Source organism: Electrophorus electricus, chromosome 4 (genome assembly GCF_041902795.1).
Source record: "Electrophorus electricus isolate QZ-2024a chromosome 4, ASM4190279v1, whole genome shotgun sequence".
Lineage (NCBI taxonomy): Eukaryota > Metazoa > Chordata > Actinopteri > Gymnotiformes > Gymnotidae > Electrophorus > Electrophorus electricus.
The window spans coordinates 16155920-16169379 of record NC_137500.1 but is presented as its reverse complement, the minus strand read 5'-3'; the positions used below and the strand labels follow the sequence as shown (position 1 = coordinate 16169379).

The 13460-nt window shown below is 41.7% G+C and overlaps 2 protein-coding genes across 4 annotated transcripts; both read left to right on the top strand.

Annotated features, from left to right (window-relative positions):
- Position 1: 1 nt before the first annotated feature.
- On the top strand, positions 2 to 4500 carry zcrb1 (zinc finger CCHC-type and RNA binding motif 1). Of its 2 annotated transcripts, none has more exons than XM_027011083.3 (8): positions 2 to 295; positions 767 to 857; positions 1874 to 1902; positions 2006 to 2117; positions 2228 to 2335; positions 3315 to 3424; positions 3538 to 3610; positions 3985 to 4500. In XM_027011083.3, the coding sequence occupies exons 2-8, from the start codon at positions 774 to 776 to the stop codon at positions 4126 to 4128; spliced, it is 660 nt and encodes a 219-aa protein (XP_026866884.1). In that variant the 5' UTR covers positions 2 to 295; positions 767 to 773; the 3' UTR covers positions 4129 to 4500. The 2 variants fall into 2 exon arrangements, with proteins under 2 accessions (XP_026866884.1, XP_081568778.1); XM_081712652.1 differs by lacking the exon at positions 2 to 295 and adding an exon at positions 415 to 611.
- Positions 4501 to 5144: 644 nt separating this feature from the next.
- On the top strand, positions 5145 to 12968 carry yaf2 (YY1 associated factor 2). 2 transcript variants are annotated; one of them, XM_027011133.3, is made up of 4 exons: positions 5145 to 5295; positions 5584 to 5709; positions 10279 to 10431; positions 11827 to 12968. In XM_027011133.3, the coding sequence occupies exons 1-4, from the start codon at positions 5270 to 5272 to the stop codon at positions 12068 to 12070; spliced, it is 549 nt and encodes a 182-aa protein (XP_026866934.1). In that variant the 5' UTR covers positions 5145 to 5269; the 3' UTR covers positions 12071 to 12968. The 2 variants fall into 2 exon arrangements, with proteins under 2 accessions (XP_026866934.1, XP_026866935.1); XM_027011134.3 differs by having other exon boundaries at positions 5264 to 5402.
- The last annotated feature ends 492 nt before the right edge of the window (positions 12969 to 13460 follow it).

The window sequence follows — 13460 nt, the reverse complement described above, 5'->3', positions numbered from 1 at the left end:
TTTATACTTACCACACATATCGAAATAGATTGTGTTTAGTAGTTCTTTTGTGGTTGTGCGATATTATTCTGATTTTTTTGTAGGTTAGAAATTGGATTTCGTGGTAGCTATTTGAGGAATTGCGGTGGTGACCTGCTTCACTGTTCTGCAAAAAACAACAGAAAACCTCATTTATAATCGTTGTATCTAGTATAGCTAGGTTATATCGCTGTTAAAAACAAATCGCATATCTTAAACTTGTTGGAATGCATCTTATCTACGGAGGCTTTGTGTCAAAGGTGTAGCTATTTGTTTGGTAAGACTTTTTTTCTCAGATTGTGTTTATGTATACGTTCTCCCAGAAGTAGCTAACCTAGCTAGCATACAAGCTGCTAGTAAACAGTAGCTGGAGTGTATCGTGATGTATTCGGATAGCTAGCGTTAGCTAACTTGGCTTACTTAGTTAATTGGGCACCTAACCTAGTGCTTCAGATATTTTCACATATATCTGCCAAGATTCGGATTCACTGAATTATTCAAATTATTATTTGTCAGACATATTCTGAAGACGTGTAGTCAAATATTTCAGCACACGTTTTAAAACAGTAACGGAGCTAACATATTCATAACACGTAGGTGAATTATCATATTAAGCATCTACTTTTATTCACGTTACTTCACTCACGTAAGCTTTTTTAGTAGCTGTTTTAGCTACTAAATTTCACTCAATCTGTCAGCGATCTGGCTGATAACTTTGTTACTGCATTTTCTCTTTTTACTTTTCCAGATGCAACATGAGTGGCGGCTTAGCACCAAGCAAAAGCACTGTTTATGTTTCCAATCTACCATTTTCCTTAACTAATAATGACTTGCATAAGGTAGGCTATTGCATATTGTTGTGCTACACTGCTGTCTTGACTGTACTTGCATGGTTTTCTCAACTTAAGTATTATAGGTTGCATAGATTTTGCATATTTATGTTTTGACTCACTGGTCTTAAAATAATAAGATAAAGACAAATAGACCAGTACAGTTGGGATTATGATTTGTTATTTAAGAAAGATCTAGTGTCTCTCTTACTTCTTTGTGTACATAACTCAGTAATTATTAAAACCCGTTTCAGAAATATCAGTTGCCTGAAATGTCAAAACTACTAAAATACTAAGCTAAACTTTTAGAATTTCCAGACAATACTGACTACAATAATAATTTCTATCACTGATTGGTGTTTTTCAAAATGAAGGTTTGCCTCACCATGGTGCAGCATATGTCTGAAAGTTATGCAAAATTGATGGAAATGTCAAGCTCATCTGTGACATGGCTTTACAAAAAAAGTTTTTGCTGACATCTCATTTTATAGGTTGATGATCCTTGAGGTAACAAACCTCATTTTGTGCCAGCCAATCTAATAAAATAGTACTTGAAGAACTGAGATTTTGTATAAAAAAAAAAAAAACATCGAGTTTTCTTCTTGTCATTTTGGCAATTAGGAGTCAGACTGATTGTCAATGCTTGTCTGGGTTGAAAAGTTAATTATTGTTAATTACGTGCATGTATAAACAGGAGGATGTGCAACACTAAATCTTTAGAACTGCAGTCTTGATTTAAGGCTAAAGGCTATGTTTTCTGAGGAGCCTGATGCCCAGTGAGAACCCTGAAGGTGTCTGGCTTTCCAAAGGCTTATCGTGATGATGCAGCAGGGGCTTCCCCTTCAGATAAAGTCTACTTCTTAGTTCTGTTAACTAGAATCAAAGTCCATTCTACTCTCATATTTCTCAGGATAATGTTTCCATATGGTTGTTTTTATAGGGAATAGCAGCAGAGTTTTAATGTTTTGTTTTGCCTCATCTGGAAATTAGTTTACTTATTTGAGAATTCTCCCATTTCCTTCAAGTTATGCACTAAATATGGAAAAGTTGTCAAGTAAGTACATTTTAAGCTTATTCCTCATTAAACAAATCTGCAATAAAACAAGTAGTAATCACATTTACTCTAAAACATTACACTGTTTTTGCATAATTTCAAGGGTGACCGTTGTAAAAGACAAACAAACACGGATGAGTAAAGGTGTCGCGTTTGTGCTGTTCCTGGACAAAGAGTCGGCCCATAATTGTGCTCGATCACTGAACCATAAACAGGTACATAGACAATCGCTAAATCATTGCTTACCCACTTCCTGGTTGTCTCTAAGTCTTTTTGTGACTATGACATCCTAGTAATTGCCAATTACTTTCTCTGTCTCCCACAGTTGTTCGGTCGGACAGTGAAGGCCAGCATTGCTATCGATAATGGGAGGGCGGCTGAGTTCATTCGGAGAAGAAACTACAGTGATAAGTCCAGGTGTTATGAGTGTGGTGTAAGTTTTGAAACTATACTGATATGTTCAGGTGTTCTGAGTGTGGTGTGAGCTCTGAGAGGCTCTCTCACTAGAACTCTATTCACTGTGTTGTGTGGAGGTGTACAGCCAGGTTTTCTTCATACTTGTTACATTTTGACTATGGGCAGTTATTATAACCACAAATGTCTTCAGGTGTTGAAAATAAACATTAACAACCCCTTGTTAACAAAGTGAAAGAGTCAGAAAATTTTGCCCGTGATTTATTTCCACATGTAATTTGTAAGCGTTATGTGAGTACTTGCAGTGAGAACTTTGTCCAATAACTTTTGGTTCCACGAAATGGGAAGGGGAAAGAACCTTTACTTTATCATGCAAAATGTGATCAAGTTAAAAAAAATTCCCCAATAGTTCCCAAGTCTCATCTAGGGAGTTGCTCTCTGCTTGCTTATCCACATTTCCAGTCATTAGCTTGTTTCATGTTGGTTTACTGTGCCACTGAAGCACAGAATCATCCTTCGCTTTTTTAGGGAGGAGTGCATTCACTTTGAATCTACTCCAGTTGTTTCATTTTATTACATTTCAATACAGTGATCTCTAAAAATAACATGAATGCATTGTAATATCATATGGAGATAAGTGTTTCACTAAATTACTCAGTATAGATTCAGTCCCTGGAATGAATGCCAAACAAATCATTTTGAAATCAGATAGTATACTTTTGACTTATGTGTAAGCCTAGTATTGACCTAAAATCGTATCTTAATCCAGAAATAAAATTATAAATTAATGACGCATCCCTATTCAGCTGGGGCAATTGCTTAATCCCATTTACAAATGCACAAATATTAAGAAGTAATGGCTCCATATTTAGTCTGCTTACTGTACTGCAGAACCAAACAAAGAAGTTAAATTAGACAAATACAGCTGTACACTTTTTTAGGCTTCATTTTTACTGAAGACTTTGATCATATCATACAACTCTGTTTCTCCATTGCAGGAAGATGGCCACTTAAGCTACTCCTGCCCAAAGAATTTGCTTGGAGAAAGAGAACCGCCGCCAAAAAAGGAAAAGAAAAAAAAGAAAAAGATGAAGCATGTCGAGGAGGTGTAAGTACCATTCAGTATGTTAGCAGCCGAGACACAGTGGGAATGCTTGTGTTGTTTGCTGATGTTAGGTGATGCATTTTGCACTGGTGTCTTTTTTTCCCCCTCTCCTTAAGTGACCAAGAAGAAAGTGAAGATGAAGGCGAGGACCCTGCACTTGACAGCTTAAGTCAAGCAATTGCTTTCCAGGTCGGCGAATGAATAGTGTTCGTTTTGGTCTTTTTTTGGAGTTCCGATGGTTCTACAGGTTTTGGCTTGTGCTTTTGTAAATTAATATTTAGAATTGTACAATAACTATGATCTTTTTTTACTCTTTTTAAGGTCTTTAGAATGTCATTATTTAAACAGAACTTTTACATTTCCACATGCTCATTAATTAAATATGCTAAAAGGGTTAATAGGCTACAATTGGTTTTCACTAGTGAATCATCATTGGTTTTCCAGTGTGGTCCAGGACTAGACTTAAACCACAACAAGGAAGAATCATTTTATATTCTTGGGCTGGGGGGGACTCCTAAAGCCTGTTCAAAAGCAAATCCTCATTAAGGTCTTACTGTGTGCAGCAAGCCAGAATTGAAGAAGAAGAAAGACGAAGGCGGCAGCTCATGGAAGAGTCATGCCCGGCTTCGACATCAGAGGACTCGCACAAACTGAAAAAGATCAAAAAGAGCACCTACTTCAGCGATGAGGAGGAGCTCAGTGACTGATGACTATTGTGATGTTCACAAGACGATGCATCTTATTGTCCAGAATAAGTACCTGTGAGATTGAACTGATTATCAGAGGTGCTTGCTTAAAGCTTTGACAAAGATGGAAGTAACTTTTGTAGGTTTTAGTGGTTTGGTGCGGAGGAAAGCTGTTGTTACTGATGTTACACTCAGAATACCCCACCTTGATTTAAGAAGTAGTAGTCACTTCATGGAGGGGTTCAGAAATGTTTTTCACTTTTAGAGTCTCTATTCTGTCAGTCATTTTTTAAAACCTTTTTTTTTTTTTTTTTTTTTTAATAAATAAAAATACAGATGTTTATCATTTTCAAACCCAGACAGATATGAATAAATAAAACTATTTTTGACAACGTCCTTGAACCTCTATGCTCAAGTGCATATATGGCACTTGCTGTGTAATCTACAACAAGCCTCCATCCTTCAGAGCTATAGCATTGTTGAGTGCATCAGTGTGTTTGTAAGGGAGCACTCACACAGCCAAGCCAAGTTAAAATAACGAATCCCCATTTTACCCTTTTTCTCTCACATAAAAATGGGAATTTATGTAACCAAATCTTCTATTTGTGTTCCATCTGTGACTCAGGTTTCATGGGGATTGTTAGACCGTAACTGTTAGCCAATGGCAGAATTGGACTGAGTCTGGCTGTATTTTATTTATAGCTCGGAGGTTGCAGAAGAGCCTACTTTTTAGCTGTGAAGCTGCGCGAGTTAACCTAGAGAACTTAAGAATCCATTAAAACCATGTCGTCTTCAAATGCGTACTATCATTTGCCTTAACTGAATTTCCGAATTGGTGTGGGATAAACTACACTTTTTAAAGGCTTTCCCGATGTCTTAAATATTAGGTCAATAGATAAATGTAATGCCCGTGCCAAGAATAAACACACTGGGTAAAATCAACTTTGATATGTGTAAGTTTAAACGGCGCGGATCGGGTGTTTTGTGTTAAAAGCGTAAACCCTACGACCCTGTCTTGACAAAATTATTGGTTGGATGTACTTGGTCACGTGAGCGTCCTTGTACTGGAGTTTCTACGACAGCTGGGAGCCGTGGGCGCATCGCGGTTTAACAAAATAGCGACTGTGCTGGTAACACCGTACACAAACAAAGTTTTGGCAGTATGGGAGACAAGAGGAGCCCGACGAGGTAAAATAATACTCGCACTGTCACTGAAGATACTCGAAGCGAGCAACACGGGAGCTCAGGCAGTCCGCGCGCGCCCAGGGTTTAGGCTGAGGCTGTGTGTGAATGAGGTAGCTGCAACACAACCATGGCGGACTCATGTTTTAATAGCCTATCCTGTCATAAAACCAAGACCTCATAAAACCAGTCACCTTTTCAAGGGTAGCGCTGACTTTGGGTGTTGGTAACGCTAGAGTTTTTCAGAAATACTTCAAGTTAGACATGTGACGTTCTCTGTTTTTGTTTTTGAAGGCCGAAACGGCAACCGAAACCCTCGTCTGACGACGGATACTGGGATTGTAGTGTCTGTACGTTCAAGAACAGCGCCGAGGCTTTCAAATGCATGATGTGCGATGTCCGAAAGGGAACGTCAACGCGGTAAGTGCTTTAGATGAGATTTTGAACCGATAAAACGTCTTGTCAGAATTTGTTACCTACACTGCGAGATTACCAGACTTATTCGCGTGTTGATACAATGTTATCCGCGTAGTTATTCTGTTTGAAACAATGAAGGAGCACTAATGCGTGCGTTGTGAAGCATGGAGCTAAAGAGCCGTCAGTTAGGTTTAAATCCATCGAATTTACAGCTGTTCGTTTGTAAATATTTCTTTGAGTGGTCGAGGTCTGCGGTAGACTGTTTAAATGTAGCCTGCGGATTGTGAAACGAAACTGCCACTCCATAAAGGTTTGTAAACAAGAGGGCATTATTTTCAGGAAGATGCTCTGGTTGCAGGCTACCACCTTTCGTTATTGTAAATTATTTATTGCCGCTATCAGTAATTCAAGAAAACGGCGTCCGACGCTTCTTTCAGTTTGACCCGCAAGGAAGAGTGAGTATTATAGGGTTAACGTTAGTAACCTAACTGACTCGCTCTGCTGTTTTGTTTAGAACATTTTTGCGATCAGTAAGGTATTTAAAACCCTCTGGCTTGACACTAGCTATGAAAACCATGCGTAACCCGTCCCAGCTCAACCATCATGAGAGGGTCTTGGAGTTTTGGAGCAGCACCCAGCTTTGCCTTGTTGACAGTAATATTTCCCCTGATATCAGAGCTCTGGGGCAAAGAGCCAGGAAATGATACACTCGTTCCCAAACTACATCATTGCACTTTCAGGACAAATAATCCTATGATCTTAATTTAGTCCACCGTTTGTGGTTCAAATTCGTTATTAATTTTGTTGTAGGGGCCTGGCTGTTCCACATATAGACGGAGTAGTAGGCAAAGGGTAGTATGGCAGAGAGCGTGTGGCTGTTACACAACCAGGCCCTGTGGCAGCTGGCTCCCAGACAGCCAGGGCTCATTAGTATTCAATGGCTTAATCAGGCGCGGTGTCATCAGGGGGAGAAGCACCTCATCAGGACATTTAACTGCTGACACACACACACACACACACACACAAATACGGGTGTTCTCGCTTTCTCTCTCTCTCTTCCCGTTCCTCTGCCTCTGTTCGCGATGCCCCTGAGATGGCTGTTGCTGATGGGCTTTAATGATGATGTGCCCTTCATTCAGTGACACGTACAGTCCATTAATTTACAAGCTGGAGTGCCATGCGAGGCGACTTCTTTGCACGGACGCTTCGGCAAAATGAGTGAGCCGCGTACCACCAAGCGGTCCTCGCTTTCTGTTTAAGATTACCTACCACTGAGTAATTCACATTTGCGTTCTTCATTGTTTATGCCTGCATTAACAGCTGCTTTCCACTCCTTCCTTGGGCCTTAGAAATGAGACCCCAGACCCGCTGTTTGACCCTATGTATGCACTCCGATTAGTGCATGAGAATGAATGTTTTATGAGGTAGACTTTAAAACCACGTACGGCAGGCAGGTGTTGAAAGGTAAAGCAATCGTTCAAGAGCATGCTTGCTGGTCGTGCGACTTGAGGAAGCGGTTTGGAGGTGGGGCAGGAAGGAGCAGGATGCTAGCAATTCAGCCCGTCCGTGCTACTCAGATTTGTTGAGTCGGCGCTTGTCAGTCAGCGCTCGTCCTTGCTTCTTGAGTGCCTTTTCAGCCTGACCCTAAAACCCCCTCATCCCTCGTCTACCACCAACCATGTTCTGATGGTACCATGTTTACCTGGTGTTGACAACCACCCAATGCTCCAGCCCCCCCTTGCTCCTCCCACCATTCCTGCTAACCATAGTGCACTTCCAAAATGGGCAAGCTACCACTCGTTCCTGTGTGTCTTGGGCCAGGCTAGCGCTTTTAGCAAATGGCCCTGCTGTTGACAGATTGGGGAGAGGGGGGTGTTTAAACCACAATATATACTTGCATGATACGATCACTGCAATTGTGACTGACTGACTGACAGTTCTGTTATCCTAACAAGTTTTTAGCTGATCAGTCATAATTATCTTATTTTGATGGGAAAGCGAATCTGAGCAGGTTTCGGACCCCAAAACGCACTTATTCTTGGTGGCAGTAATGCTTTTAGCACAGGAATGCACTCTTGTTCTTGATTGGAATAGAGGAGCATATTGAGGAGTCTGAAGGTTCATGCAAGTCCCAGTTAAGCTATTGTGGCAGTCTGGGTGCAAAAGGCTAAAGTGCCCTTTTCCACCACGCCAAAACCAACAGTGTGCAAAAGATCTCAGCAAACAGCTCTGATTCCAAGCTTGGAAGATGGTGCGCTGGCAGCCTCATTTGCCAAAATACTCTGTCCTGGGGGGGGGGGGGGGGGCGAGAACAGAGAGATTCTACCACAGACAGTATGCAGCTAGCCAAGGCACGATGAGCCCTGCACCACATCTCTGACATATGCTGACCTAATTTCGGGTAGAACAGAAATGGAGGAGGGGGGAGAAGAGAAGAAGGGATGACCATGAAAGAGAGCAAGCAAGGAAAGGCAGTACAGAACAAGTGGGGGAACGGCAAAGAGGAAAGGCTAGCGGAACAGCTAGTGGAAATGCTAGCAGCAGGAAAAGCTGGGGAGGTCAGCGGAGGGGAAGCCGCAGGAGGCATGGGGCCATCTGTCAGACTGGGGGGGTGTGGATGGGATGGATGGGATGGGGGCAGGCCTTGGCACCAGCAAGGGGGCCCAAGCACACTCTTGCGGCGTAGCGCATAAATCATGGCCTCACACTCCCAACTACACGCCGCCTCCCAGCAGTCCTCATACCCTCATGCAAACACCTGAGGTACTGGCAGCTTAGTAGGAATAATAGAGGGGGTTTAGCATAATGCGATGTTTACAGTAGTGCAGGTGTGTTCTCAGTGCTGGAGGGGGAAGCTGTGAGGAAATTTGTCAAAGGTAACAAATGTTTTTGTTTTGGGTTTTTTCTTTTCCCTGCTGCCAAAAACAGATAGCTTTAGTCAGCAAAACCTGTCTGTCCCATGTTGGATGGAAAATCAGGGCAACCAATGAGCGTTAATGCAAGGTTATGGTCATGTGATTGTTTTCTGAATTTGCTTGCTGACATTGTCCATAAGATAAATGTGTAAGGAGGTGCAAGTGGGTCTAGTACACCTCTTATGTGGCTGTGCTTCATTATTGCTCCACAGTCATCTTTTCCATGCAAGCTTTTCGAAAGCTATTCTTTGCAGTGCCTGTTATAAGGAGTAAGCCTCGGTTTGGGAAATTGATCCTGAACCCTTGTGAAACAGCATATGTGCAGTTCACGGGCCTGTGTGTAATAGAGTATGCTGTCTGTAACTCCAGAGGCCTCTCTCTTGGGCAGTAAATTCTGCAAAAATAAATTTGTTGTTAACACAGGTTATTGGGACCCTGTATGAAGTGCAAGTGCCCTATAGTAATCGCTTGCTCTGTCTGTCTATTCACTCCTTTACAAGTGTTATTATTATTATTATTATTATTATTTTCTCATAAACCCTGATTAAGCTATCTTCATCATACTATAACTACGATATAATGACCCACTTTTAATCATCAATCTCATAACCATTTCATGCTAATGGCTCTGTCGTCTATTAACTGATATCTGTATTCACAATTTATTGAAAGTACAGGAACAAGGACATAATTAAAAATACAGGGCTAAAAGCTCCCTGTCAGATCTTGGTTCCAATCACCATTAACAAACAAAAAACAAACAAATAAATAAAAGTAGGCCAGTTACATCATTATGGGATTACAAATGCAGCATTTTATTTTGCTTGATTGATGAAATAGGACATAAAACTTAGTGGTGTCAAATGTTGGAGTTTCCTTTATGGAAATGTACATCTATAGCTATTACAGTGATCACAAACGGTTATACATAAACATTTAATGTGCCACAGCTTATTTGATGTGTCTCACAGAAATGTTGTATCAGTCTCCTTGATGCCAGTCTTTAAAAACAGGAGACACAATGACATGTCATGAAGATGTCTGTTAATTACACATTGTTGATAGTAGCAGCATTGCTCATGGTCTCTAGCAGGAACTTTCTGGAGAAGAGAAACCTTTTTCCACCCTCATTTAATGATGCAAAATATAACATTTTGAAATCCCAGCAAACTGCAGTGATTGCTAACGAATTAAAAAAAAAAAAAACATTAGTGTATAAGTGCTTCTCAGGCGTTTCCTAACCATTATGTAACAACAAGCTGTCCAGCTTTGTTGAAGGCAGCACCTGAGGTGGCGCGAATAGTAATATTGGGTTTACCACCTAATTGCCAGAGATGGCGTGCACCCGTGGGCTTGTGCTGGGAGTGGGCTGTATAACGAGAGGCACTTAGCAGCTGCTCCCCTGGAAGCAGTGGTCTCTCGCTTCACAATCTGCGCACGATGGATTGGATTTCTACACTGGTTTTGTGCATGAGGCCTGTCTGAACTTGGCATTTTCCCGGAGTTCCTTTTTCAGGCTTCATTCAGATGAGTTGAGATCAGCCTGATTTGCATTTCTGGCATTTCTGGTTTTCTCACTCAGCCTCCCATCCCTCTCTCTCTCTTTTTCTCTTTTTCCTCTCTCACACTCTCATGCTCCACTCCCCCCCACCCCCAGGAAGCCTCGTCCTGTCTCCCAGCTGGTAGCACAGCAAGTAACGCAGCAGTTTGCTTCGCCCACTCAGCCCAAGAAAGAGAAGAAGGAGCGGACGGATAAGGAGAAGAACGAGAAGGAGCCTGCGCTGAAGAGGAACAGCCACAAGAAAATGAGGTGATACATTTTGTAGCTGTGTCTTTTCAGATGTCACAGTTTTTATCCAGTTTGGGTCCACATTACCCTGGCATAGACCCAAGGAGCCTCTGTCCTGAGCTCTTCAATCTTTACCCTGCCGTTATATAGCGCAGGAGCATTAAATAATGAGTGAGCAATCAAGCTAATAAACTACACAGTTCAGGAGGGGTACTCACTGGGCAAACCTGGATTATAAATATAAGCATGAAAGTGGCAATCGCTTGAATTATGGTAACAATGAAAGGGGTTTTGTAGATAATACAGGTACAGGAATCCTGCACATCTCCAGCTATGTTTGTTTTTTTTGGAGTTTCACAATGACAGCTTTCTTTACTACAACTGCAGCTGTGTGGTCTCCACATCTGTGGCTACAATCCAATACATACAAAGGCACAAATGTAGCGCTGGTTTGGTTGTAGGCGAGGTCCAGTGCCGAATGGGGTGCAGAGGTCACTAAATGCATCGACATGAAAAAAGAAGTGGGGGTGGAGGCCTCTCCTTCCCTGAGACCCCACCAGATGACTATTATGTATTCTGTCTTTCTGGCCAGTGCCTCTGGTGACCCCTAAAATCAGTTTATCCCTGTCCATAAAATCATTAGGCCATCTTTGGGGAACTTCCACAATTACAAGTGCCACTCTTGGAGTGTATACCTTATTGTTTACAAATACATGGACAAAGGCACTAGAGCAGTACATTTACCCTGGGGCTCTTGATGAATGTGCAGCAGTCTGTCTAAATGCAATTTACTATACACTTAGTGATTGCTTTATTAAGTATACATTATAGCTGTAGCAAGAGAGCTGCCATACACACAGTCGATTGTAAGTTGTAATCCACTATTCTAAGCACCATTACTGTACTGTCTGTCTACTAGAGTCCTGTATGCTGTGTATATCTTCAACCTTTCTTGGCTTCTTTTATGAGTAACCTTGTTTTCATCAAAGGGTCAATGTTGGGTCAGTGCATTCAATATACATTGATACTGTAAATGCACTCGTAAATACTTATGCAAAGACATAAGAATGCACCATAAACTGATATATATGCAGTTATATATTTGTACACAAAATATGCAGACATGACCACTGGAACAATGGCACAGTTGCAGAGAGAACAGGACATTGGTTAACTTTGGTCTTCTGAATACAAAGTATTAACCAAATAAGGATTAGTAGCATGTGTGTCCAGCTGTACAGTAAGTGTACTTAATCGACTGGCAACTTAGCCCAAGTAGGGGTCAACTTACAAGACCATCTTCTTGAGTCACATCAGTCCAGAAAAGGGCCCTAATATAAAGAGAGGCTGTTTGATGTTGAAGCTAGGGCGCCTCAAAGAATTGACATGTAAATGTACATCTTTATGCCCTCCCAGGCCCCGGTTAAAAAACGTCGACCGGAGTAGCGCCCAGCACCTGGAGGTGACCGTGGGCGACCTGACGGTCGTCATCACAGACTTTAAGGAGAAAAGCAAGCCATCGGCTAGCCCCTCCTCCAGCGCTGCCTCGGCAGACCATCACAGCCAGAGCGGCTCCAGCTCCGACAACACAGAGAGGGGCTTCTCTCGCTCCTCTTCCCCTCGAGGGGAAGCCTCCTCCCTCAACGGGGAGGCCCATTAAGAGCTGAGCCACGTAGCAGTTGACGCCATGCCCCTCCCCTTGCCCCTCTCCCCCCACCTGAACATGCGCAGGAATGTGCGTGTACGTTATGCCAAGACTTACTGACCCTGGCACCGTCAACTACCACCCCACCCAGACCGTTTAAACCCAGGGCTGAATCCTGACTGGTTACAACACAGGCCCTATGTTGCAATGCCCTGATGTGAACTGTTGACTCCTCCTTTGCCGGACCTTGATGATGGTGATCAAATATGGCAGCAAATTGGAAAGAGTGCAAGTTCGCTTACTGTTAGCACCAATATGATGTGGTAATATTAAAACATCAAGCCAGTGTTACTCTCAATTTTCATTGAGACAGTGATGTCCACTCTTGTCTTATCTAATGTTGTGGGATGATTTGGCTAAATGAGATTTTCTTTCTTTCTTTTTTTTTTTCTTTTTTTTAACATCAAGTGCAGCATGGGAGCAAATGTTATGCCTTTCTGTAACTGTACAGTCCTTTATTGATAACTAACGTGTAGCAACAGGACTTTTTTTCCCCCACTCATTTCTTGCACCTGCTGGCACTTGGTGTTTTTTACAGTAGCTTTTGTTCTTATGTTGGTTGTTTTTTGTTTTTGTTTTTCTTTTTTGTTTGTTTTCAGTGTCCAATTTTGAGAGAACTGCATTAGCGTCTTAGTTTGTTGTTCCAGCCATCCAGCCATAAGGTAACATGTTAGAATATCTTGGTTCTTCTCACCATCATGGTTAAACAAAACAAACATTTTATTAGTGAAAATGAAAAATGTATTTGTAAGATGTTGACTTTGCTTTGTTCCCTCCTTTATAATGAGCAGTGGTATATAAATATATTGCAGTATTGGAATTATCTCTTAATAAATCTAATATTTAGACTCCATGGATGTATCTCATTTTATGAAGGTGAGAGGTGATGAGGTGCCCAAACATAGTCATTTTGTTTACATTTCTGAGGGTTTTCAAGTGGCTTAATGTCTGTGATATGTTTCACTGAGAGAAAGAAAATGTTCTTGAAAAGCTGAGTAAACCCACATGAGATTAGTTTTTGGAAGTCTGGGAACTGGACTCTAAGATCTTTGTTGTTTATTTGTTAACAGTATTGAGTAGTGTTGATCTCTCTTTGTATCTCCGGGATCTTGCAGAAGTAATAGTAGCAACTTTCTGACCCTTTACCCATGTTATACTTTGATCCTCCGGGAAACATTTTTAGCGAAGCAGCTCCTAGGAATTAACAACGGGACATCTCAAGCCTACTTGGGTCCTTGGTGTAGGGACTTGGTCAACAGGACAATGAAGCTTGGCGGCATTGCTGGAGGAAGTAGTGACATACACTGGGGCCTACGCTTTGAGAATCTACTTAACATGGAACATG